The sequence below is a fragment of the Bufo bufo genome, chromosome 1, assembly GCF_905171765.1.
Source record: "Bufo bufo chromosome 1, aBufBuf1.1, whole genome shotgun sequence".
In the NCBI taxonomy this organism is placed as follows: Eukaryota; Metazoa; Chordata; class Amphibia; order Anura; family Bufonidae; genus Bufo; species Bufo bufo.
This window is the reverse complement of record NC_053389.1, coordinates 435516600-435542239: the sequence shown is the minus strand read 5'-3', so window position 1 is coordinate 435542239 and position 25640 is coordinate 435516600. Positions and strand designations below refer to the sequence as shown.

At 42.8% G+C, this 25640-nt stretch overlaps 2 protein-coding genes across 2 annotated transcripts; both read left to right on the top strand.

Annotated features, from left to right (window-relative positions):
• The first annotated feature begins 683 nt into the window (after nt 1-683).
• LOC120981608 lies at nt 684-14948 on the top strand. Its single transcript, XM_040411205.1, has 10 exons — nt 684-689; nt 2919-3018; nt 3411-3499; nt 4180-4242; nt 4615-4662; nt 5606-5656; nt 10169-10234; nt 10343-10390; nt 13770-14022; nt 14896-14948. Exons 2-10 carry the CDS (start codon nt 2964-2966, stop codon nt 14946-14948), a joined length of 726 nt encoding a protein of 241 aa, XP_040267139.1. The 5' UTR covers nt 684-689; nt 2919-2963.
• Nucleotides 14949-17672: 2724 nt separating this feature from the next.
• On the top strand, nt 17673-24901 carry HIGD2A (HIG1 hypoxia inducible domain family member 2A). The gene is made up of 2 exons (XM_040415696.1): nt 17673-17839; nt 24473-24901. Exons 1-2 carry the CDS (start codon nt 17722-17724, stop codon nt 24640-24642), a joined length of 288 nt encoding a protein of 95 aa, XP_040271630.1. The 5' UTR covers nt 17673-17721; the 3' UTR covers nt 24643-24901.
• The last annotated feature ends 739 nt before the right edge of the window (nt 24902-25640 follow it).

Here is a 25640-nt window from a genome sequence, read left to right as displayed (position 1 = left end):
TCAAGGTCTTTAGTAACCTCAAGGTGTGATGTAGGAGGTATTCACTGATTGGAACAGCAGGTTACCAATATTTAGGAGCATAACCTATGGAAATGCTTTACAAAAAATTTAGGGCGATGCTTATCACACCTGATGTCACCACTCAAAACTCAAAACTAGCTGTCCCTATTTTAGGATTCCCCCTGCAATCTCAGATCCTGCCAACATAGTTGTAGACCAGTGAATGGTGCACAACTACAGCCTGAGGAGGCATGTAAACCACTGGAAACTAGGTACTTGAAATGTACCTATTAACCTATTCACTTTCAAAGACCATCCATATTGTTACCATTAGCCTCTTACCAATGACCCAATCACCAGTTATTTTGGATTGATTTTATGGCTTGGGGGTACAGGTGGCACAATTTATCTCATCTTCCTAGAGCACAGAAATGCCTTGTTCTGACTCTGGACACAACCTATAGAAAAGAATAAATATGGAGACAGCACGCCCTTTCTGTGAGATTTATTCCAGATACATCTGGAAAATCTCACAAAAAGGACATGCTGTCCCCCATACTTCTTACATATGCAGATCAACCGACCAGCAAGGAGAACCTTACCACTTTCCCTGGAGACGTGCACCCATCACTGATCTGAAATTGGTTTGCTGTCCACTTCTCTCCTTTTACAACCTATAGACAGACAGGGTGCTGTCTGATGAAAAAAAATATATGTTTTAATTCTGCAAAACCCCTTTAAGAAAGACCTAATTTAAAATGTTGCAATGGGGACTTATGGTTATTTGCTATGCCCCTGACTGTAGATCGGATGTTTAATGTACTTGAATCTAGGGATGTCAGGTCTATAGTCTTGGCTTTGTAATGGGAGATATTGAGTAACTTTGCTGATGAAACCGATAATGTTGTAGTGCATAATATAAATATAAATTTGGCTGATGTGAGGCTGAATGCTCTCACCACTGATACAGGTGTATAATCCAAAATAAACTATATTTTCTTAAATCTAGGCTATACTATATCTTTTACTCTGCCTGCCAAGTAGCTGGCAATAGCAGAGCTCTAATGCAATGTAAATCCAATAATCTAGTGATATTTACTGGGTACTTTACACACTTCACATTGTAAATATGACAGAAGGTAACATTATTCTGTCTGGAAAGTATTAGAAGTACATAGCTTCAGAATATTATAAACGACACTAAGGGAGACATTTATCCAGACCGGGCTTGTCATTGCCAATTTTAATCCCCCTGCGCAGCCAGAGGATGCACCAAAGTCATAGACAAGGAATGGATGCCCCTTCGCTGTATACACAGAGCTTAAAGGGGTATTCAGGTTGGTTAAAGTTATCCCCTATCCACAGGATAGAGGATAACTATCAGATTGGTGGAGGTCCTACTGCTGCGACCCCCACTGATCACCAGAACAGGGGTCCCGTAATGACTGGAGCGGCTGGTCGCACATGCACGACGCTGCTCCATTCGTTTCTGTGGGAGTTCCTGAGATAGCTGAGTAAAGTGCTACAGTGCTAGGCTATCTCCAGAACTCCCATAGAAATTATTGGACCGGCCGCGTGCATGTGTGACCGGCTACTCCGTTCTTTTCAGGGGCTGCAAGGGGTACAGGGCTCCCGTTTTCATGATCGGTAAGGGTCCCAGCAGTAGGACCCCCACCGATCCAAGGGGTACGGGGCCCCCGTTCTCATGATCGGTAAGGGTCCCAGCTGTAGGACCCCCACCGATCCAAGGGGTACGGGGCCCCCGTTCTCATGATCGGTAAGGGTCCCAGCTGTAGGACCCCCACCAATCCAAGGGGTACGGGGCCCCCATTATCATGATCGGTAACGGTCCCAGCAGTAGGACCCCCACCAATCCAAGGTGTACGGGCCGCCGTTCTCGTGATTGTTAAGGGTCCCAGCAGTAGGACTCCCACCAATCTGATAGTTATCCTCTATCCTGTTGATAGGTGAGAACTTTAACCAACTGGAATACCCCTTTAATGAGAGTTGTGCGTACGGATCAGGAAGTAGCAATGCCGCTTCCTGCTCTGGTCCCAGCAGTTATGTGATCACCTGCCGATGATTAGCAATAAAAAATGTAATGCATAATCTGTTAGGCCTTTTATGACATTATGGCGGAAAACAACAAGCAGTTCCGGTCGGCACTCAGAGGCAGTAGCGGTGCATGTGGCAGGTAAAGCCCAAATAGGATAATCAAAAAATCCCAGCACTTCGCTATCTTCATTCAGCAATTACTTTTTATTGTGATCAAACAAGGACGCATTTCGGCCTATAAAGGTTAGGGACGGGCCGAAATGCTGAATGAAGATAGCGAAGTGCCAGGAGTTTTTGATTATCCTATTATGGGGGAAAAGACTGTTAAATATTAGTTGCATGTTGTTCTATTCCATAAAATGGTATACAATGGTATAAAAAAAATTACTAAAATTCTAAATGCGATAAAATGACATAAAATTTAAAAAAAGGCGCAAAAATATTTACATAACCAAACAGAAAAAAAATATGGCTTTTAAAGATGGATGTAAAAAAAAAAAGAAAGAAAGAAATAAAATACACCTGGAAGGGGGTTAAATGGCTTGGTATTGAACTGGTAAACCTAGTGTAAACGACTCTTTTCTGTACTTTCCAACTAGGGACATTCTTCATCCTAGACTCTGCCAGGTAATGTACAAGATAACATTTCATTTGTTGACTTGAAGATTACAGTAAACATTAAGGTAACATCCTTTGATCATCCTAGCACAACGTGAGAAATAAGTATTATGATAATCAGATTACATCCTTCTTATGTTTCCTAGTAATATCACACTTTCTTCCTCCTTATGATGCATGTTTGGTTAGTATTGGATGTACTGTGCTCCTACCCAACACACTGTATAAATTGACCAAATCTCCAGTGTCTCTCCATACAGATCATACTGAAGACACACTTTGCATTCAGGATGGAAATGAGGACTTTAGTTCCAATCCTGGTGATTGCAGTCACATTTTGCTTTGGTAAGTGCCTGTCATTTACACTGTCATTTTGAACACTATTCTACTCAGTCCACATATCGGATTTTCATAAAATCGTATTTAAATACACGTGTATTCTACGTAAAAAGTTGAGTCACTTTCTTTATGCAATACTTTACCTATATTGTACTGATATTGGGTTGCAGCTTTTATATATATATATATATATATATATATATATATATATCCTGCCAGAACAGCAGGATATCCAATGTCTAGAAAACGAAAGCTTTTTAATATTTTCATAAGATATTCATACATTTTCATAATGTTCAAGGATTTTAAAGAGAAGCATGATTCAAAGGCAACGCAGAAAGGAAATAGAGATCAAAATAAAATCATCATATTTATTGACTATCATTTATGTGTTTTAGACCCAGCAACATCAAATCGCATTAAAGATGGCAAAAAGGGCACCAAACAGGGCACTGATACAGTGTCAAGCTGCTTGCAGAAAGCCATGGTAAGTATGTGCTATGAGGCTACTTTCACACTCGTGTTTTGGGCGGATCTGTCATAGATCTGCAAAAACGGATCCGTTACAATAATAAAACCGCATGCATCTGTCATGAACGGATCCGTTTGTATTATCTGTAACATAGCCAAGACGGATCAGTCATGAACTCCATTGAAAGTCAATGGGGGACGGATCCGTTTTCTGTTGTGCCAGATTGTGTCAGAGAAAACGGATCCATCCCCATTGACTTACATTGTGTGAGAGGACGGATCCGTTTGCCTCTGCATCGTCAGGCGGGCACCAAAGCGCTGCAAGCAGCGTTTTGGTGTCCGTCTCCAAAGCGGAATAGAGACTGAACTGATGCAAACTGATGCATTCTGAGCGGATCCTTTTCCATTCAGACTGCATTAGGGCAAAACTGATCAGTTTTGGACCGCTTCTGAGAGCCCTGAATGGATCTCACAAACGGAAAGCCAAAACGCCAGTGTGCAAGTAGACTAAGTTTGGCAGCATCTATACAGTTAATGTTCCTCTTTTGAATTTAAGCAGGTATGATGCATTTGTTTGCCTTGTACAATATGACATATAGTATGTAAAGGGATGACTAAACTGTAACATATATAGTACATATATAGTATGACGACAGCAACAAATCATTTTTATGACGTTTAATGCTTTTTATTTAGGCAAAAGATAATAACGCTATTGATGGTGTGATAGAATTCCTGTGTTCATTTATGAAGTACAAGGTAAATATATATTCTGCATTGTAGCTTATTGATAAAGACGTCTAGTCTTATTATCTATGATTAGACATAATGCTATATTGCCTGTTTATTGCTGAGCAGTGGGGATATGACTGCCGTCTGCCAGGACCCCGCTATCAATTTTCAGAATGAAAGAGCCACATCACTACTTTTCCTTGCATGGCGATTTTCCCATTCACTTGCTGTACCTGCAACTACAGAGCTTCTCAGCACTTTCATTCTTGGGAATGGCAGGGACCCTCGAGGTCGGACCACCACTAGTCATAATGTGTTTGCATAATAACATGCCATAACATTATAAGATGGGAATGATGCATTCTGTTACCTAATACATATTATACACCTGTTTATTAGAATACGACTAACAAAGAAGAACTCATCCAAGCAATTGAAAATCTTGAGGTAAGATGTAATATCAATGTTCTCATCGCTGTTAGATTTACATTGCTCATAGTTGCCTCAGATTCGGTAAATATGTAATTTTGTATATACAAGTGGTCCCTCAAGTTACAATATTAATTGGTTCCAGGATAACCATTGTGTGTTGAAACCACTGTAATTTGAGTAATCGGTTCCAGAGCCCAAAAATGTCATCCAAGATAAGAGAATGAAGATTTAAAAAAAAATAAGCAGATAACTAAGACAGATAAATCAAGTCCTTACATGTAGCAGTCAGGAATAGCTGCTAACTAGCAACTAATCCAGCTATTTTACCAGATAAGAAGCCATGATGGGTTGAATCTCAGTCTGAGGCATTGTATGTTGAGTCTAGTTTCAACTTACGATGGGTCAGGAAAGGCCATTGCACCTTGAAAATATTGTATCCTGAGGCCATTGTATCTTGAGGGATTACTGTACTGGATAAATAGCCTCAAAAATGTGTGCTGCTGTAAGGAGCTTGTTGGTTAGGGTTTGTCCAGGATTTTATTATTGATGGCCTATCTTCAGACCAAACAGCTGATCTGCAAGGGTGTGGGGTATTGGAGCCCCACCGACCAGATACTGATGGCCTATCCTGAGGATAGGCCATCAATAGCAAAATCCTCAGCAACCCCTTTAAGATTTTTAGCTTTTAAGTAGACTAGAGGTTGAAACCTATAGCTTTCCAATTGTTGGGAAACCACAACTCTCACCATATTGAGAGTTGTAGTTTCCCAACAGCTGGAGAGCCACAGGTTGCAGACCACAGCTTGGGGAGTTTTTCTAAATTTTCTTGATCTTGGGATGTAGATAACACACCAGACACATAATCATCTTGAGATCAGATCTAAAATTATAGGGGCACTAATATGTGACTACCTAGTGATGAAATTACATTTGAATTAATATTTACACTCTGGATTAGGAGGTCACTGGGTGCGGCACTAAAGACATTTTTGGATCTGATGCAAGTCTGGTAAGATATGTTTTTTTCATAGTGTCCTATTTAGAGGAAATGTCAGTGTTATGTATACATGTTAATGTGTAATGGTTCAAGCTGTTTGCTATGATGTTAAAGGGGATGGTCTTGGCCACCTTTTGGGGGGGGGGGGGGGGATGTTTAGCACACAAGCCTCCTGGCTCCTGGCCAGACCTGCACAGGGAAGCATACTTACCTGCTCCCCACCGCCTGGTCCCAGTTCCGTTGCTTCTCGACCTCGGCTGCCTCGTTCGAGTCCCCCACAGTTAACATCCACTTTGATGCTGCTGCAGCCAATGACAGGCTGCAGTGGTGTCCAGCCCCCTTTGCATCCCGTGACCAGTTGACATGATGCAAGGGGTGCACTGCTGATGTGGCTTCAGTGGTGTCAAAGCTGATGTTGACAGCAGTGGACCTGAGTGAGGCAGTAAAGGAGCCAGAACCCAGAGGTGTGGAGTAGTTAAATATGCTTCACTTTGCAGGTCTGACCAGGAAGGTTTGCAAAAAATAAATAAAAGCAAAAGTTGTCCACCCCTGTGTATAATTGATGCACAGTGGTAAATGAAGCATCTTTCCAAAAATACAAGTATTTTTGAACATGAAGTGTTGGAGAGATATATACTTAGTAGTTACCAACATGCTTCCTTTGTTTTGGAATTCTGCTGCCTCTGGTTGCATTTATACAGTGCTAGAAGTGCACTGTCAGGTTCTTTTGGTGGCCAAAAATGTTACTGTACATATACGTATATAAATTTGTCACTCCCCATTTGTCCATCCACACGTTGAATCAAACATATACATGTCTCCCACCATGAGGGTGCAAGCTTGTAGGGCTTTCAGTCTCTCTTGAAAGCACATCACTTGGCAGTTACTCACTGAATATGAGGCCCTTGACTTGTGGTTTCTATGTGCAGTCATTTACTCCACCACAAGTCCCAAGTGGGACCTCTCTGATCCAGGAGCAATGGTCTGACCTCTAAGTGTTATAGCTCAGAGTCTTTCTCATCAAACTTGTTGGCTCGTCATACTTGTGTGGGACATTATCTTCTCCACTACTTCAGTGTTCCATAGACACCCATCTGGTGTCAGCAGCGGGGCATGCTTCGTCCTAGCAGGCTTCAGTAGTATATTAACCTCTCCTGCTGACCTTTTTCTGCATGCTGCAGGATCAGTCATCCCTGTCTATAGAGAAGAGACGATCCTTCAATTTGGGTTTCTTCTCCTCTTCACCCCCATTCATGTCATTTGCACCTGTTTCCCCTGTTTCAGTGTCCTTCTGTGGTTACCCCAGTTGGTGTTTCCTATGTGGGTTTGGGGTGTTCCCAGGGAAGTAAGTATGCAAAAAGTCAGGTTGCACAAATAATATCTGTTCTCATCACCTCCACAGCTTGTCATGTAATGTTTTCCAGTGGACAGGGCCCTTTCTGTTCATGTCCCCTTCCTACTGAAACGGGCTTCATAGTGACATGTTTATGCAAGACCCTATGAGCTTTTCAGTATCAGTCAGTCTCTACTTTGATTTGGACCAGAATACAGCACTGTACTGTTACTTGTAGTTCTATGTAGTGTATTGTGTTTCAGCCAAGGTAGCGTGCACCTGTGTTCTCATGTCTATAGATTATGGAGGTGCTCGTTCGTTTATTTTTTACCTTCCTTTGATAATACCACTGGGGGATGGCACCCCCTGTCGGTGATTTTGAACCATGCACCACCGCCCATTTACCAGGTGCCTTTAATCAGCAGGATTACATAGTTGTGTTCTACTTTGCCCATATTGTAGCCTGGAAGCCCAGGAGAGGCATGTATCTTATAGCTGGGTCCTACTTTGCCCAGATTTTAGGCTGTTCGCGCAGGAGAGGCATGTGTTAGACTAGGCCCCGTCTGATGGAAGCCAATTTGTCGCCGATAGATGGGCCCGACATATTTCTGATCAATAATATGTGCAAAGAGCTTCTATGTTTTCTAACAGTAAGTATAGCAACCAAGCAGTTTATTTTGTATTCATCCTTTGCTTATATCTTTGTGCATTTGATAAGCAGTGTGCTGTTACTTGTAGTTCTATGTAGTATATTGTGTTTCAGCCAAGGTAGCGTGCACCTGCGTTCTCATATTTATACATTCTGGAGGTCATGGTTCGTTTATTTTTTCCCTTCCTTTGATTTGGACCAGACCACTTCCATCATCAAAAGCTTCCTTTTGTAGCCCACAAGGGGAGGCAACAACTTCCAAAATGGAAACTAAAGGGGTATTCTGGTCATTAAAATGTATCCCCTATCCACAGGATAGGGTTAGGGCTAGATTGATTAGATCTGTGAGGGTCCTACTGCTGGGACTCCCCATGATCACAAGAACCGAGGGCCCGGTACCCTGCTGAGTCCCCTGAAGTGAATGGAGTGACAGGTCAGGCATGCGCACCGCTGCTCCATTCATCTCTGAGACTACCAGAAATGTTACAGTGCTCAGATATTTCTGGAAAGACCCCAAAAAGTGAACAGAATGGCAGTGCATATGCCCAACCTGTCTGTTCGTTCATTTTGGGGGGCCCTGCGGGGTACAGGGCCTCCATTCTTGTGATCGATGGGGCTTCCAGCAGTAAGACCCCCACCAATGTAATTGTGGATAGGGGATAACGTGAAATTTCAGGAATACTCACAAGCATTAATGAGCATTGCTGATCTGTCACAGTATGGTATGTTTCCAGGTGGACTTACAGCATCCACGCTGTTTATTTGCAGTTGAGGTTTTTACAAGGTGTGTACATGTTGCTTCAAAATATGAGGAAAGTAAGGACAGGTCATGAATCCAGGCCAAGGTTTCAGGGTGACAACTTCTATCTTGCTATTGCGGCAGATGCTGTACTTTTCTAGGATTACCCCTCCATTCTGGTACATCAGTTAGGCTACTTTCACACCTGCGTTTGGTGCCGATCCGTCTGGTATCTGCACAGACGGATCCGCACCTATAATGCAAACGCTGGTATCCGTTCAGAACGGATCCGTCTGCATTACTCTGTCAAAAAAAAGTCTAAGTGTAAGTCAAACGGATCCGTCCTGACTTACATTGAAAGTCAATGGGGGACGGATCAGTTTACAATTGCACCATATTGTGTCAATGTAAACGGATCCGTCCCTATTGACTTACATTGTAATTCAGGACGGATCCGTTTGGCTCCGCATCGCCAGGTGGACACCAAAACATTGCAAGCTGCATTTTGGTGTACGCCTCCAGAGCGGAATGGAGGTGGAACGGAGCCAAACTGATGCATTCTGAGCGGATCCGCATCCATTCAGAATGCATTGGGGCTAAACTGATCCGTTTTGGGCCACTTGTGAGAGCCTTGAATTTAGGTTGGCAACGGAAGTTGCCTTAGTAGGCTTTTCAGGTGTAGCTTGTTACCTAGAACCAGTGTTGCCAACCTAAATTTTTCTTTTTTCTGGGCATCTTATCCAAAAATCACAGACAAATAGGAAAACCATAATGAATCATAAAAATTATAAGTGCTATGGCTCGATTGCTCAGTATACTGATACAACCTCTGATATTACCAGCATTAACTGTGAGTTGTAAAATGATGAAAATTCCAATCAGAAGAACTTGTTGAAGCACTGCTAGCCTCAAAAAAATCACGGACACATTTACCTGATGGTAATGTATGGGCAATATGATTAACACTGGCAGATCACATGGTTATAAGGGAACATAATAGCATCCTTAATACAGAATGCTTAGTAAATTAAAGATGAAGGGATTAAAAAAAAAATTCAAAAAATTAAACTCACCTCTTCCATTTGTTCGCGCAGCCTGGCTTCTTTTCTTTCTTCTTCTTTGATGACCTGGGAGGAAAAGGACTCATCACATGGTCAATCACCATGGTGATGGATCATGTGATGGACCATGTGATGAGCGCAGTGACGTCACCAAAGGTCCTTTTCCTCCAAGGTCATCAAAGAAGAAGACAGAAGAGATGCCGACTGCGCGAACAAGTGGATGAGGTGAGTTAAATTATTATTTATTTATTTTTTTAACCCCTCCATCATTATTTTACGAAGCATTCTGTATTAAGAATGCTATTATTTTCCCTTATAACCATGTTATAAGGGAAAATAATAAAATCTACACAACACCTAACCCAACCCCGAACTTCTGTGAAGAAGTCCGGGTTCAGGTCTGGGTACCAAACATGCCGATTTTTCTCACGCGCTTGCAAAACGCATTAAACCGCTTTGCACTCGCGCTGAAAAATTGTGCATTTTCCCGCGACGCATCCGCATCCTATCCGGCCCTCACACGCGACACCCGTGTGAAAAAGGCCTAAGTCTTCCACACAGTGCACATGGTAAAAATTGCATTATGCCAATGAGAAATACGAACTTGATTATATTACTTTGCCAATATCACAAATATGCCTATTTATATATGTATGCTCAGTGTGCTATATTATTCTGTGTTATACATTTTATCTCATCGCATCATAAACATGGTAATAATATTTTCCTATTGAATCCCCAGGAGCAGTTGCATCTGGATGAGAATAATGTTCTTACAAGCCAGATAATCGCCATGGAAAAACTTCTGGTATTAATATCTGTACTCTAAACATTGTTTGCTAATGTGTCTTCCACTATTCGATAGAATAGTTTGGATCCTACACCTAACTAATAATTATCATTATTCTTTTTGCAGAAAAATTACATTCTTATGCCTATAGTAGCCCCTGTATGTGATCTGCTGGTAAGATCTCTGACTGTATAAACATATATAATGAAAGTGTGTGCTACATTATATAGAATATGCAAAAATTCCCCTACTTGTGATTTAAGTGACAATGACTTTGCTGACACTTGCACGTGGCTGAAAAGGAAACAGGAGACATGACGCTGCCTCTCGGGTGGTCTATCAGGTTGAAACTAATACTTCTGCTGTTCTATGGTAGTTATGGGGTTAATGATGACAGTCGTCTAGTAATGTGAACAGGTTAATCATCTTGCCTGGTTGCCTCGGATAATACAAAGGTGATGCCAACAACCTGGCTGGAGGAATAGAGTAGTAATTGCTAGTGAGTTACTGCTTCCCTGGTGGTTTAGGGCACTAATGGGGAAAATGCATGGGGACCAGTGAAGGTGTTTATGTTAATAATCCTGGTGGCCTAGGACAGTAAAAAGATTAAAGGGGTTCTCTGGGCTCTAATATATTGATGACCTATCCTCAGGATAGGTCATCAATATCAGTTCGGCGTGGGTCCAACACCTAGCACCCCAACCGATTAGCTGTACGTCAAAGACCATAGACAGCAGCAGCTGACAGAAACAGAGATGGGGGACAGCATGTGTGCTCTGCGCGTGCCGTCTCCTCATACAGCTGATCGGTGGGGTGCCGGGTGTCGGACCCCTGCTGATCTGATATTGATGACCTATCCTGAGGACAGGTCATCAATAGTAAAAGCCTGGACAACCCCTTTAAGGGGTTTTCTGGTACTTATATACTGATGACCTTTTTTTATCAATATCAGACTGGTGGGGGTTCAACACCCAGCACCCCACTGGTCAGTAGTTTCGGCAGCCATGGTTGCTGGAAACTATACAGTGGATGGAAGGCTGTGTCCACTATGTAGTATCCGATACTGATGGACTGCAGCTCTCATACACTTTAGCGCCTTGTGCTTCCAGCGCCGTCCACTGTATTTGGCACTGACGGCTGCCTGAAACAGTTAATTGTAGGGGTGTCGGATCCCCACCAATCTGATAATAATGAACTAGGCTGAGGATATGGCATAGGAATTAATGGCACTCTTAGGGCCAGTTCACACGATTTTGAAAAACACATTTAAAAAATCAGCATGTGGTTTTTTTTCAGCATGAAAAAACAGGCTTTTTTTCATGTGTTTTTTTAATGTCTCTTTTTTTAACTAATAGGTATTCACTTCAATACAAAGCTGCATTTTCAGCTTGAGGTTTTTGGCTTGGATCTGCGCCAAAAAACAAGCGGAAAATACACAATAAATGCATGGACTTCATTTCAATGAAGGATTCAGTGCTGATTCTGCCCCAAGATAGAGGATACTGCTTCTTTTTTCCACGTATAAGGCTACTTTCACAGTCGAGTTTTGGCTTTCCGTTTGTGAGATCCGTCATGGTCTCTCACAAGCGGTCCAAAACGGATCAGTTTTTCCCTAATGCATTCTGAATAGAAAACGATCTGCTCAGAATGCATCAGTTTGCCTCCGATCAGTCACCATTCCGCTCTGGAGGCAGACACCAGAACACTGCTTGCAGCGTTTTGGTGTCCGTCTGATGAAACTGAGCCAATCTAGCACAATAGAAAAAGGATCCGTCTCCCATTGACTTTCAATGGTGTTCATGACGGATCTGTCTTGGCTATGTTACAAATTATACAAATGGATCTGTTCATGAGGGATGCACGCGGTTGTATTATTTTAACGGATCAGTTTTTGCAGATATATAGTATATAAGGCCGAAAAAAAGACATTTGTCCATCCAGTTCGGCCTGTCATCCTGCAAGTTGATCCAGAGGAAGACAAAAAAAAACTGTGAGGTAGAAGCCAATTTTCCCCACTTTAGGGGAATAAAAAATTCCTTCCCGACTCCAATCAGGCAATCAGAATAACTCCCTGGATCAACGACCCCTCTTTAGTAGCTATATCCTGTAATATTATTATGCTCCAGAAATACATCCAGGCCCCTCTTGAATTCCTTTATTGTACTCACCATCACCACCTCCTCAGGCAGAGAGTTCCATAGTCTCACTGCTCTTACCGTAAAGAATCATCTATGTTTGTGTACAAACCTTCTTTCCTCCAGACGCAGAGGATGTCCCCTCGTCACAGTCACAGTCCTGGGGATAAATAGCTGATGGGATAGATCTCTGTACTGACCCCTGATATATTTATACATAGTAATTAGATCTCCCCTCAGTCGTCTTTTTTCTAAAGTGAATAACCCTAATTTTGATAATCTTTCAGGGTACTGTAGTTGCCCCATTCCAGTTATTAATTTAGTTGCCCTCCTCTGAACCCTCTCCAGCTCTCCAAAATCAGCAGCAAAAAACTCAGTGTGAACTGGCTCTACAGCATATGGTGAAAATCAGTTCACAACATTATTCATGTAAGGTCAAGAGAAATAAGTAAATAGTGATAGCCACTCAGTCGCAAAACCGGGTGCTTCAGTTCAATGTGAACCTTTGAGTTGGTAAAAAAACATGCATATTAAGTCCAGATATAGTTTCTGGTCCACCTACAGTGAAATGCGTATAGGAATATGGAAAAACAACTCAAAAACATCTGACAACATATCCGTAACAAACATCACATCAGCAATGTGCTATAGACTGAAAGCTTATTGATTCTCAGGGCTGAGCAAACATGTTCTTTAATTTTACAAGTTTAATGGTGAAGGTGTCTGTTTTAATAACTACTTGCATCCCCCATGTAATAATTCTGGAGCATAATTTTATATAACTGTATGTTGTGCTATTCCTCTATAATTCCTACTAGAATCTTCTGAATAAATTGCCAGCAGTCTGCAATAAAGTTCCGTCTGGGTGTTACCAATTGGGAGTTTGTCCTGCACAGTCTGGCACTATCCAATCAATGCTTCCAGACTGTGCGGGAACACCCCCACCCCACCCAGGTGGACCTTTATTGCAGGCTGCTGCAATTCATTCATAGACTTCTAGTAGCAATAATATAGCAATGGCACAACATAGTGTCAAAAAACAGACATGTCAGGAGAGGTGACAGGTCCTCTTTAAAGGGGTATTCCTATTTCAGCCATTCATGGCTGAGATCAAAATGTCCATCTTAAGTGGTGGTTAGGGTGGCCAGAGATACAGAAACAGCTGAGTGGGCTATGCTATGCTGTTGTGGTGCGCCCCATAGTGGATACGGATTACACATACAGCACAGCACAGTGAGCTATACTATTTCAGTAATTGGAGATCTATAGAAAGAACCCACTGTAACCCACATACAAAGGGTATTCCATTCTCAGCCACTTACACTGCTAAATATTGCTCTGATTAATACTATTGTAATTTATATATAGGACAGCCATTAATGTTGTTTCCACAATAAATTTGTCTTTATCTTTTACAGGATTATATAGAAAATTCTACAGATATTGCCACACAGGACAGTGCAGGGAAAGGTCAAGGACATAAACGGGCTACTCGAGACATTTTAAGCCTTGTAGGTGGACTATCAGGGGGTCTTGGTGGAATAGGGGGACTGTTAAACCTACTTGGTTTAGTTGGTACATTGTTAAGCCCATTGACTACTTTATTATCTGGACTCAGTGGAGTGACAAACCTAATTGGAGGTTTAGGGAATGGAGCTACAGGACTTCTTGGTGGGTTAACAGGGAAACTACTTGGGGGTGGTCAAACCCAAGGAAATTTGTTAGGAGGCTTACTTGGAGGAGGAGGAGGAGGAGGAGGAGGAGATATTCTTAGTGGTCTGACAGGTGCACTTGGTGGGCTTACTGGAGGTCTCACTGGTGGACTTTTAGGTGGTGGCGGTGGAGGTCCTAATTTGCTTGGATTACTTGGACGTTAGTGAAGGTAAGATATTTATATTTTATCTATCAATATCTATCTATCTATCTATCTATCTATCTATATATTTTCTATCTAGTATCTATCTATTTATCTATTTATTATCTATCTATCTAACTATCTATCTATCTATCTATCCCATATCTATCTATCTATCTATCTCTCATATCTATCTCTCATATCTCTCATATCTATCTTATATCTATCTCTATATCTCTATCTATCTATCTTATATCTCTATCTATCTATCTTATATCTATCTATCTCTATCTATCTTATATCTATCTTATATCTATCTATCTATCTATCTATCTATCTCTATCTATCTTATATCTATCTCTATATCTCTATCTATCTATCTTATATCTATCTCTATCTATCTTATATCTCTATCTATCTATCTTATATCTATCTATCTCTATCTATCTTATATCTATCTTATATCTATCTATCTATCTATCTATCTATCTATCTATCTATCTATCTATCTATCTCTATCTATCTTATATCTATCTCTATATATCTATCTATCTATCTTATATCTATCTCTATCTATCTTATATCTCTATCTATCTATCTATCGATCTATCTATCTATCGCTGCACTGTTTAAACATAGAAAATGAAGCAATCTTGCAAATACTCTTGATTAAATTATCCTCCTGTAAGTTGCTATACAGATCTATGTGTCTCAGAGGCAACTGAAGGCTTCTATTATCTGATCTTGTGGCCATGTTCCCTTCCATCTGTGCCCTTTTTCTTGTGTAGATAGATTCAATAGGTTAGCAAGAAGTATTTGAGGGATGGAGACGAGTATGACTACAGGACCAGAATGCACAGGGGTTGTCTGTACTCTGGAGCGACACATAGCTCTGTATGGAGCTGTAGACACCAACCAGCAGTATATTTTCAGTACTGTTTACTGAGTGGCTTAGTTTTCTATGTTAAATGCATTGGAGTATCATTACTTCCATTACATCCCCAGTAAATATAAGCCCGTCTGTTATGCTCTTTTGCGGAGTTGATAAGAATTCAATTTACAAAAGTATATAATCGTTTATTAATTGAAATAAGTTTAAAATGGGGAATACCGTAGTAGATACAGGGTAGCAAACAGATACAGACAAATAAAACACACTGTCTATAGTAACATCATAAACTCCTGGAATGATGGTGACATAAACAATACCCTGAGTCTAAAGTATCTCATATAGCATAATAAAGTGCATAGGGCAAGGCATGACAACCATACTAGTACATAAAGATCAGGAAAGTAACACAATGACACAGTGAGACAATCATCCAGTATCAAGTAACATAAGAGTAAATACCCTACCACCCCCTGAAGAAGCGCGACGCGAAACACGTGTCGGGGTGTATGATCACACTGGTCGGTATTTACTCTTATGTTACTTGATACTGGATGATTGGTTCACTGTGTCATTGTGTTACTTTCCTGATCTTTATGTACTAGTATGGTTGTCATGCCTTGCCCTATGCACTTTATTATGCTATATGAGATACTTTAGACTCAGGGTATTGTTTATGTCACCATCATTCCAGGAGTTTATGATGTTACTATAGACAGTGTGTTTTATTTGTCTGTATCTGTTTGCTACCCTGTATCTACTACGGTATTCCCCATTTTAAACTTATTTCAATTAATAAACGATTATATACTTTTGCACTTAGGTAGCACTGCGTTATATTTATTATAGGTGTAGCTATTGGCATTTCGCATACGTAGTGCATGAATATTAGGGAGCCCTATTTTGTATTGGGGTTAAGAATTCAATTTAGTTGCTTCTCATGTTTCAGGGAAAGCTGGGTGACTGACAGCCAATATGGCCATCAGGGGCAGATTGGCCACAGGCCTTACAGGGAAATTTCCTGGTGGGCCGATGCCTCAGGGGGCCACCTGGACCCTCCTCACAGCCGTCCAGTGGAAGTTTTTGGGGGACATATTTGTGCTGCTGGCAGTATATTATGATGGACTGTGGTATTTGGCTCTGTTGAAGTGGTATAATCTGCCACAATATGGTATTGCTGGCAATGCCTTCCATCAATTTGGATCCGACTACAAAACGGGGCCTCTTTTAGTAATTTTTCCAGAGCCACTTTAATTTCCCAGTCCGCCCCTGATGGGCACCATTATAGCACCTTGTGATACGGCTTTCCGAGATTATTGAATGTCATTCTAATCATGTACTGTTGTTGCCAATTCATTGCCATTTATATATTTTCTACACAGGAAGAAGACAAGATAAATCAGGATTGGAACACTTTCTTTAAGAAATGACTGTTTCCATATGTAGCTTAGTGCTTTAGTGATAAAAGGCTTAATAAAACGTATTGAATGAAAATCGGGGTTTGTCTTTTTCATCGTCTCTCTGAGAGCCATCCATTGATTTTATGGACAGAGTTGATGCATGTGACTAATGACTAATAGGTTTTATGTGCTATATGAAATATTCAGCTGCTGTAGAATTGTATACCCATGGAAATATACACAGCTTAAGGGCTCATGCACGCGAACGTGTACCGGCCATGCCTGTATTGCAGCCCACAAACAGAGGGTCTACAATATATGGGCACCTGTTCGCCGCCGTCACAGCAGCAGTGAGCAGGTGTAACTACAAGAAGCCATCCCATTCACTTCTATGGGATAGCTCTGTAGCATACACTTGAATAGGAACGAGCCGTCCAATTGAAGTGAATGGGACGACTTTTTGCTGCTGCTGCGACAGCGAGTAGGTAAACAATGAAGGGAAAGCTGTGCTGGTACCAGCTGATCGTCAGGGGTGCCGGGTGTCAGACCCCAGCCAATTTGATATTGATGACCTATCCTCAGGAATCCAAATCAATACCAGGATTATTTTGTTTGCTTATTTGCCACACAAAAAATAAATAAAAATCAATCAAAAAGTGTTATGTACTTCAAAATGATACCAATGAAAACTAGCCATCCTGCAAAAATCAAACCCTCAATGCAAAAACTATTTGCAAAAACCTATGTGTATTTGGTATCGCTAACATGATAAAGTTATCAAATGACGCTGCACAGGCTGGTCACTAAGGAGTTAAACCTGAATGACAATGCTGCAGTAGAATCTAAATGAAATATATGCTACATTGTTCGTCTGTTTATTAAAATGACACATAAGCCAAAACCCCATTTACCAAACAGAGTAGTAATAATGATAATAATCTCCTCTGTAAAGGAAGGTGTTTCATTCCTCACTGCACATACATGACTGCTGACATCAGCCCAAGACACGCTGTAGTGTATTACCGCTGCGCGCCACTAGGTGGTGCACCACATTAGGTTTTCAGGGAGGACAACAAGCAGCTACTCCGACGTTGCGTAGACATGTGACTCTCAGTGCCCACGTGACCAGAAGTCGCCGCTGTTATTGGGCGGCCTGTGCTTGTTTTCTTATTGGTCGGTAAGTAGACATTTGGGAGTGTGCCCTTGACAGTGGTGGAAGTGGAAACATGGCAGGACCTCAGCCTCCTGTGATAGAAGGGTTCGTTCCGACCCACTATATGGAGAAGGAGCAGTTCACCAGCAAATTCTCGAGGAAAGTACGGGAAAACCCGTTTGTACCATTAGGTGAGTGCTGCATCAGGCTGCTCTCAGACAGCACTTATGTATACAGTGGGCGGGGCTATCCTGTCTGCTCACCTGGACTGTACTATTTGTTGGAATGTACCATTTCCGGTTTTCTATATCAATTCTTAGAACTGTAATGAATTTGTCCCTCCTGTTAAAGAGCAAGTCCATCTTTACTTTATACATGGAAGATAAACATATCCATGAAAAATCTAGTATTAAAAAAAAAAAAAAAAAAAAACCTCTAATGCGACTGTCAGGGGGGTGGATTGCACATAGTCAGACCACTGCAAGCTGCGTGACGTCATCTAGATTATCAGCTCTGTAAATATACTATGGGAATACTTGACTTCTGAGACTGGAAGTTATATATAAGGCAGGAGACCCCCTTCATCACAACCAAGCAGGAATACAGACCCCTCTATATAAATATAGTCTGCACCATCTAAACTTATATAAATCCCAGGGCACCCCAAGACTGATTTAAAGGGGTTTTCAGAGATTTGAATACTGATCGGTGGGAGTCTGACACCCAGGGCTGAGTTGTCTGAGAAGGCAGCGTCTCTCGCAGTATCGCCGCCACCTTCTCGCAGCTTTTCCTAGGTCAGTGACTACATGTTCGTCGGTCACATGGCCCAGGAGCAGCTCAGTCCCATAGAAGTGAATGGGTCTGAGCGCGATGCCAAGCACAGCCGCTATATAATGTATGGTGCAGTGCTTGGTAAGCTGCAAGGCGGTAGCGACACTCACAGGAGCGCCCGGTGTCTTTTCAAACAGCTGATCAGCGGGATACCGGGTGTCGGACTCCCACCAATCAGATACTGATGATCTATCCTGAGGATAGGTCGTTAGTAAAAAAAAATCTTGGAAAACCCTTTTAAACCTCAGACCTGATCCCCTATAGTAATCCAAACACCCTAAATGATTAGACGCCTCACTCTCTGGTCTTTAGTGGCGGAATCTATGAAATGATGACATTTTCTATTTTTCCCAGTTAAGGCCTCTTGCCCACGAACGTAAGGGCTCCGTGCCCGTGCTGCGGGCCGCATACGGCTGTTCTGCAATAGGCGGGTCACCAGCCGTGTGCACTCCGCATCACGGATGCTGACCCGTTCACTTAAATGGGTCTGCAAATCTGGAGATACGGAACGAAAGCACGGAATGGGTCAGGAAGTACTACGGAGTGCTTCCCTGGTGTTCCATTCCGTGCTTCTGTTCCGCAAAAAGATAGAACTTGTTCTATCTTTTTGCGGAATGGACGGATCACGGACCCCATTCAAGTGGATGGGTCTGCTATCCGCATGCGGCTGCCCCACGGTCACTGCCCGTGCATTGCGGACCGCAATTCGTGGGCAAGAGGCCTAAGTCAATGAGGCAAGGGTGTAAAAGCAGCCGAATTGGAGTAAGATAGCGACAGGAAGGGGCTCAGAGTCTGCAGGGCTTTGTGTGAGTGGGATGTCATAAGTTCATAACTGCTCCCATAGAACTGGCTGATCCACTGGCATCACTTAACATGTAAGGTCACCAATACTTCCCTCTGGTCCCTCAAATGCCAGCTTCCAGGGTCCAGAACCCCACAGGAGCGAACACAATGGCTGGATGTGACTAGGCTGTGACATCACTCCCTGCTCAGCCACCTGAATGCGCTCTGCACATACTATTAGCCCAAAATCTTTAGTGGCAAAATCCACACCAAATTGTGCAGAATTGGTACCGCAGGTCAAGTTGTGCGGATATAAAATCTCATCATTCACACATTGGCGTTTTCAATTCCGCTATTGAGATCCGTCATAGGTTCTCAATAGTGAAAGAAACCGCTTCAGTTTTGTCCGCATTCATTGTCAATGGGGACAAAACTGAACGAAACGGAATGCACCAAAATGTATTCCGTTCTGTGTGGTTGCGTCCCCATGGCGGACAGAAAAACGCTCCTCGGGGACTTGCACTTGAGGGACCAGACTGAGTAACAGAATTATTAGCACTAATAGCTCCAGGAATTAGGAATATTTTCCCGGAGTTAACCCGTATATCCGATGTTACATAAAAGCCCAGTGTGAACGTGGCCTGAAGCGGTTTCTTTAGATGGCTTGAAACTATTGCAGGCGTTTTAGTATCATTATTAGAAGTGTAAGTTCGTGATCGAACATCAACACAAATAGCAAGTCCCAAATCGTCAGTCCTACTTTGAGCGCTGCAGGTTACGGGTGTGGTGGGTCCTGTTCACACCAAGTTTCACTTCACAAGATGGAAACCGCGCTGCTCCTCAATATGTACTCTTTCTACCATTCCAGCAGATGCAGACCTTCGATAATGCACCAATTCGCTGTTTCCGTGCTTCGCAATCCAAGAGCGCTCATTTCTCCTAAAAACCTGGTCTCTCCTATAAATGTTAGGACGAAAGGAGCGAAACAACAGTGAAGCACCGCAAAGGCCGTTCTTTATCCGCTTTTTATTATACTCACAGGATTAAAAGAATCATAGGCGTAACAAATATTAAAAACCGGTTTCCCGTCTGTCACCCGACCCGCTTCGTCAGGGGTACATGTCCTGCCTCTCTAGGGCGTATCTTTCATACACAAATGGTTCCTCCCTTCACTTGCATAGGCATCTAAAATACATTCTTTAAACCGTTAAAATGCACATTTAAAAATCCTTATAAAGATAAATGTTAAAACGAACAAATTTCCACAAAATGTATCTATCTCCATCATTCCTTTCACTTCATGATCACATGTCACTATATGGCCAGTCGAACCTTACTTATCTTTCCATTCATATATCTTTAGCACCTCCCTCCCCAATCACATGTTAGTATCACCCAATCAGCACTCTCTCCAGGATCTTCATTCGTATCCTGCTGCCATTAAAATCACGCTTTTTCTCACTTATACCAAAAAACTGATACATTATCATCTCAGATCGAACTCCATATATAGCCCAAGTGGCTGTAAGGTGCCTAATTTGTAAACCCATTCTACCTCGCGGCGATTTATATTTGCTACGGGGTCTTCTCCCCGCCATTTATTCTCTACCTGTTCCACTCCCACGAATTTTAGTCCATATGGATTTTTATTGTGTTTTTTTATTTAAAATGTGCCGAGACACTGAGGGAGATTTATCAAAACTGGTATAAAGGAAAACTGGCTTAGTTGCCCATAGCAACCAATCAGATTCCCCCTTTCATTTTTCAGAGCTCCTTTGAAAAATGAAAGGTGGAATCTGATTGGTTGCTATGGGCAACTAAGCCACTTTTCCTTTACACCAGTTTGATGAATCTCCCCCTGTGAGTTGAGTCCCTTTTTTATATTCCTAACGTGCTCCTGTATTCTTATTTTCAATTTTCTCGAGGTCCGTCCTACATATTGAAGCCCACAAGGGCACTCCAGCATGTAGACGACCCCCGAATTTTCATAAGTGAATTCGCCTTTGATTTTAAACTTGCCACCATTACTTCTGGATACCACTTCAGTTATGTTTCTTCTTTTCTTTATTTTTTTTTTTTGCTGATTTCTGCATGGCATACAAAAGCTGCACCATGTGAATCCATGTTTTTTGTTTGTTTTTATCACCCAAGGTTTTTAGGAGAAATGAGCAATCTTGGATTGTGAAGCATTATGGAAGGTCTGCATCTGCTGGAATGATTGAACATCAGTTTACATTACAGATTTCACACTTGCGTTCCTGGGTCCGCTTGTGAGATCCGTTCAGGGCTCTCACAAACTGCCCAAAACGGATCAGTTCAGCCCCAATGCATTCTGAATGGATGCGGATCCGCTCAGAATGCATCAGTTTGGCTCCGTTCCGCCTCCATTCCGCTCTGGAGGCGGACACCAAAATGCTGCTTGCAGTGTTTTGGTGTTCGCCTGGCGATGCGGAGCCAAACTGATCCATCCTGACTTACAATGTAAGTCAATAGGGACGGATCCGTTTTCACTGACACAATATGGTGTAATTGAAAACGGATCCCTTCCCCCCATTGACTTTCGGTGTAAGTCAGGACGGATCCGTTTTGACTTTGTTCATAATAATGCAAACGGATCCGTTCTGAACGGATACAATTGTTTGCATTATCGGTGCGGATCCGTCTGTGCAGATACAAAACGGATCAGCACCAAACGCATATGTGAAAGTAGCCTAAAGTTAACGTGATGTCTTTTATATATTTTATTGACCTGGGTGAGACCTCATGCAGACAGTCATAATGCGACCACGTGATCGTGTCAGTATTATGGCCAGGACAGGTGCTGGGGTCATTGCAGGGAAGTAGGATGTCACTAGCTTCTAGAACTGCCAGTAGGGGTCAGTGCAGGGGAAAAAGTAGGAGGTCACTGGCTTCTAGAACTGCCAACAGAGGTCACTGCAGGGAAGTAGAAGGTCACTGGTTTCTAGAACTGCCAGCAGAGGTCACTGCAGGGAAGTAGGAGGTCACTGGTTTCTAGAATTGCCAGCAGAGGTCAGTGCAGGGAAAAAGTAGGATCTCCCTGGCTTCTAGAACTGCCAGTAGGGGGTCAGTGCAGGGAAAAAGTAGGATCTCCCTGGCTTCTAGAACTGCCAGTAGGGGGTCAGTGCAGGGAAAAAGTAGGATCTCCCTGGCTTCTAGAACTGCCAGTAGGGGGTCAGTGCAGGGAAAAAGTAGGATCTCCCTGGCTTCTAGAACTGCCAGCAGAGGTGAGTGCAGGGAAAAGGTAGGATGTCACTCGTTTCTAGAACTGCCAGCAGAGGTCAGTGCAGGGAAAAATTAGGATGTCACTCGTTTCTAGAACTGCCAGCAGAGGTCAGTGCAGGGAAAAAGTAGGATGTCACTGCAAGCAATAGATAAGGGTACTTTCACACTAGCGGCAGGACGGACCCGACGGGCTGTTCACCCTGTCGGATCCGTCCTGCCACTATTTCGCAGTGCACGGCGAGAGACTGCCGGACTAAAAAGTCAGACATGCAGTACTTTTAGTCTGACTGCCTCTCGCCGTGCACTGCCGTGCTGCGCTGGAGCTCCGCCCCCGTCCCCATTATAGTCAATGGGGACGGAGTGTGAAAGTAGCCTTACATGGTTGCACAGAAGCTGCCAGAGCGGGAACTGCTGTTTGTAGTGCCCCTCTGCCCAGGTTTATAGAGTAGGGGAGTCTATGTAGTTGACTACCTTCTATGATTTTTATTCAATGCTGCAGGTTCTTGACTCGAATTAGGTTCTTTGCTTATTCACTTTCTGTTCAGAGCTTTTGCTTATGGTTGGGATTGTGTATTGTGCAGACGTATGTAGTAGATATTAACGGGGTTGGCCATCCTAAGTGTCAAAAATCCAAAGTGCCCCAGACAATAGCCAAAACTATGAAGTATTAATAGCTAAAGCTAAATGTACCGGCTATATATCATCATGGCACACTTCCCTGGAGGAGCTCCTCGGACAGGCTGTATGGGCGGAGCAGCTGTAAAGTGAAAGTAAAAATCCTAGCATGCACTGCAGCAAGCATCTTCGGAGAAGCAGTCACATGATATCCCCACCCACCTGTGTTTTTACATAGAGCCAAGAGCACCTCAGATATTATCAAAAACTGCTGTACAGACATAGTAATAGAAGGAACACCCCAGTCCCAGCATTAAGCTGTACAGACATAGCAATAGAAGGAACGCTCCAGTCCCAGCAGTAAGCTGTACAGACATAGCAATAGAAGGAACGCCCCAGTCCCAGCAGTAAGCTGTACAGACATAGCAATAGAAGGAACGCCCCAGTCCCAGCAGTAAGCTGTACAGACATAGCAATAGAAGGAACGCCCCAGTCCCAGCATTAAGCTGTACAGACATAGCAATAGAAGGAATGCCCCAGTCCCAGCAGTAAGCTGTACAGACATAGCAATAGAAGGAACGCCCCAGTCCCAGCATTAAGCTGTACAGACATAGCAATAGAAGGAATGCCCCAGTCCCAGCAGTAAGCTGTACAGACATAGCAATAGAAGGAATGCCCCAGTCCCAGCAGTAAGCTGTACAGACATAGCAATAGAAGGAACGCCCCAGTCCCAGCAGTAAAGAGAGTTTACTACCCATCCCACACATATGTTTCTGGGGGGGAACATGAATAGAGAGGGAGATTTAACATTTCCCTTGTTTTTGAAAAGTGCCGTTAAAAACTTGCAAACTATGTGTTTGCGACTCTTTAACTGCACCTTTTTAAAAAAAAAAAAAAAAAAAGTATGACAAGTTCAGATCTGCTTAAGAAGATATATTTGTAAGGGAGCATTCACACGACCGTGTGAAGCCCGTGCAAATTGCGGTCCGCTAAGCACGGGCACCTGCCGTGTGGCAGCCGTATAGGGATCCCTCCGTTCCGCAAAAGCAAGCTCTATCTTTTTGCGGTGCGGAAGCACGGAACCTCAGAAAGCATTCCATAGTGCTTCCATAAGGTTCCGTTCCGTGCTTCCGTTCCGCATCTCCAGATTTGCGGACCCATTGAAATGAATGGGTCCACATCCGTGATGCGGAATGCTCACGGAACGGTGCCCGTGTATTGCGGATCTACAAATGCGGTCCACAATACGCGAACGGGCTTCACACGGTCTTTACACTTGTAATAAGTGCTAACAGAGTGTGCCGACCCCTTTAATGATTCTAACTGGATGTCAATTTTCTCCCCTACCCCAGGATGTCTTGCCACTGCAGGCGCTTTGACATATGGGCTCATCACTTTCAAGCAGGGCAAAACCAGACAGTCCCAGCTGTTGATGCGGGCACGTATTCTCTCACAAGGATTTACAGTTGCCGCCATTATGGTTGGTGTTGTTATGGCTGCCATGAAGACGCGTGCACAGTAAAGCAGAGATGGGGACTGGTTGAAGAGGCTGTGGCTAATCCAAAGGACTTCACTCTACAGACATTTTCCTTTCCCTTGGAGAGTGTGACTAGTTCATGAGCCCTGGATGATAGATTTGTGATGAATAATACATCTCTTATGTTTTATAAATTGTCATTTTGGTGGCAACATCTTTGAACACCTAATCAGTACCTTCCTGGGGTCCAATGGCGATTTACTACGTATTTCCACTTAGCCTGTTCATAAATGTGTACACTAGTTCAGATTGTGTTGATGTCATTTTTACTATAGACATGGACTCCTGTGGTTCCAGCACCAGTGCTCCCATCACGATAAGTGGGTGATCTCTGACCCCGTCCCGCCTGTATAAGGTCACCAGCAGTGGCTGAACTATGGAAACTGCGTAGCACAGCGAGCTACACTTGCCATATTTCACAAGGTACAGGACCAGTGTAGTTCTCTTTGCTATGCTGTCCCTGTATCCGACTAACCCGATTGTATGGAAGCTACGGAAAAAGAGGCCACCTCTGAGCATTGTCTAGACGGGACAAGCTTTGGGGGTGGGAGGAAGTTCTGAGATGTGAATATCCCTGTAATGTCTGTGTAAATGATCCCACAATGATCTGAAATAATTGAAGATCTTCCAATTTACTCAACATTATTTCTATAAATATAGTGTAAATTTGAGGGGAGCAACAGGCTTTACTTTTTGCTGGTGGGGAAAGGGTTTTTATTATAGTATTTTTAGCCAAAACGTCAACCTGGCAATATTAGACTACTTTCACCCCAGCGTTTTTGCTGGATCCGGCAGGGTTCAGCAAAAAAGCTTCTGTTACTGATAATACAACTATCTGCATCCGTTATGAACGTATCCGGTTGTATTATCTGTAACATTACCAAGACGGATCCGTCATGAACTCCACTGAAAGTCAATAGGGTACGGATCCGTTTTCTATTGTGTCAGAGGGGGTAATGCCGGAACCGTCTTGCTCTGCATCC

What these genes read in the sequence shown, in the direction of transcription:
- LOC120981608 (XM_040411205.1), top strand. Translation starts at nt 2,964, where the DNA reads ATGGAAATGAGGACTTTAGTTCCAATCCTGGTGATTGCAGTCACATTT. An exon ending in GTTCATTTATGAAGTACAAG is followed by an intron (nt 4,243 to 4,614) that starts GTAAATATATAT and finishes CCTGTTTATTAG; the next exon opens with AATACGACTAACAAAGAAGA. An exon ending in AAGCAATTGAAAATCTTGAG is followed by an intron (nt 4,663 to 5,605) that starts GTAAGATGTAAT and finishes ACTCTGGATTAG; the next exon opens with GAGGTCACTGGGTGCGGCAC.
- HIGD2A (XM_040415696.1), top strand. Translation starts at nt 17,722, where the DNA reads ATGGCAGGACCTCAGCCTCCTGTGATAGAAGGGTTCGTTCCGACCCAC. An exon ending in AAACCCGTTTGTACCATTAG is followed by an intron (nt 17,840 to 24,472) that starts GTGAGTGCTGCA and finishes CCCCTACCCCAG; the next exon opens with GATGTCTTGCCACTGCAGGC.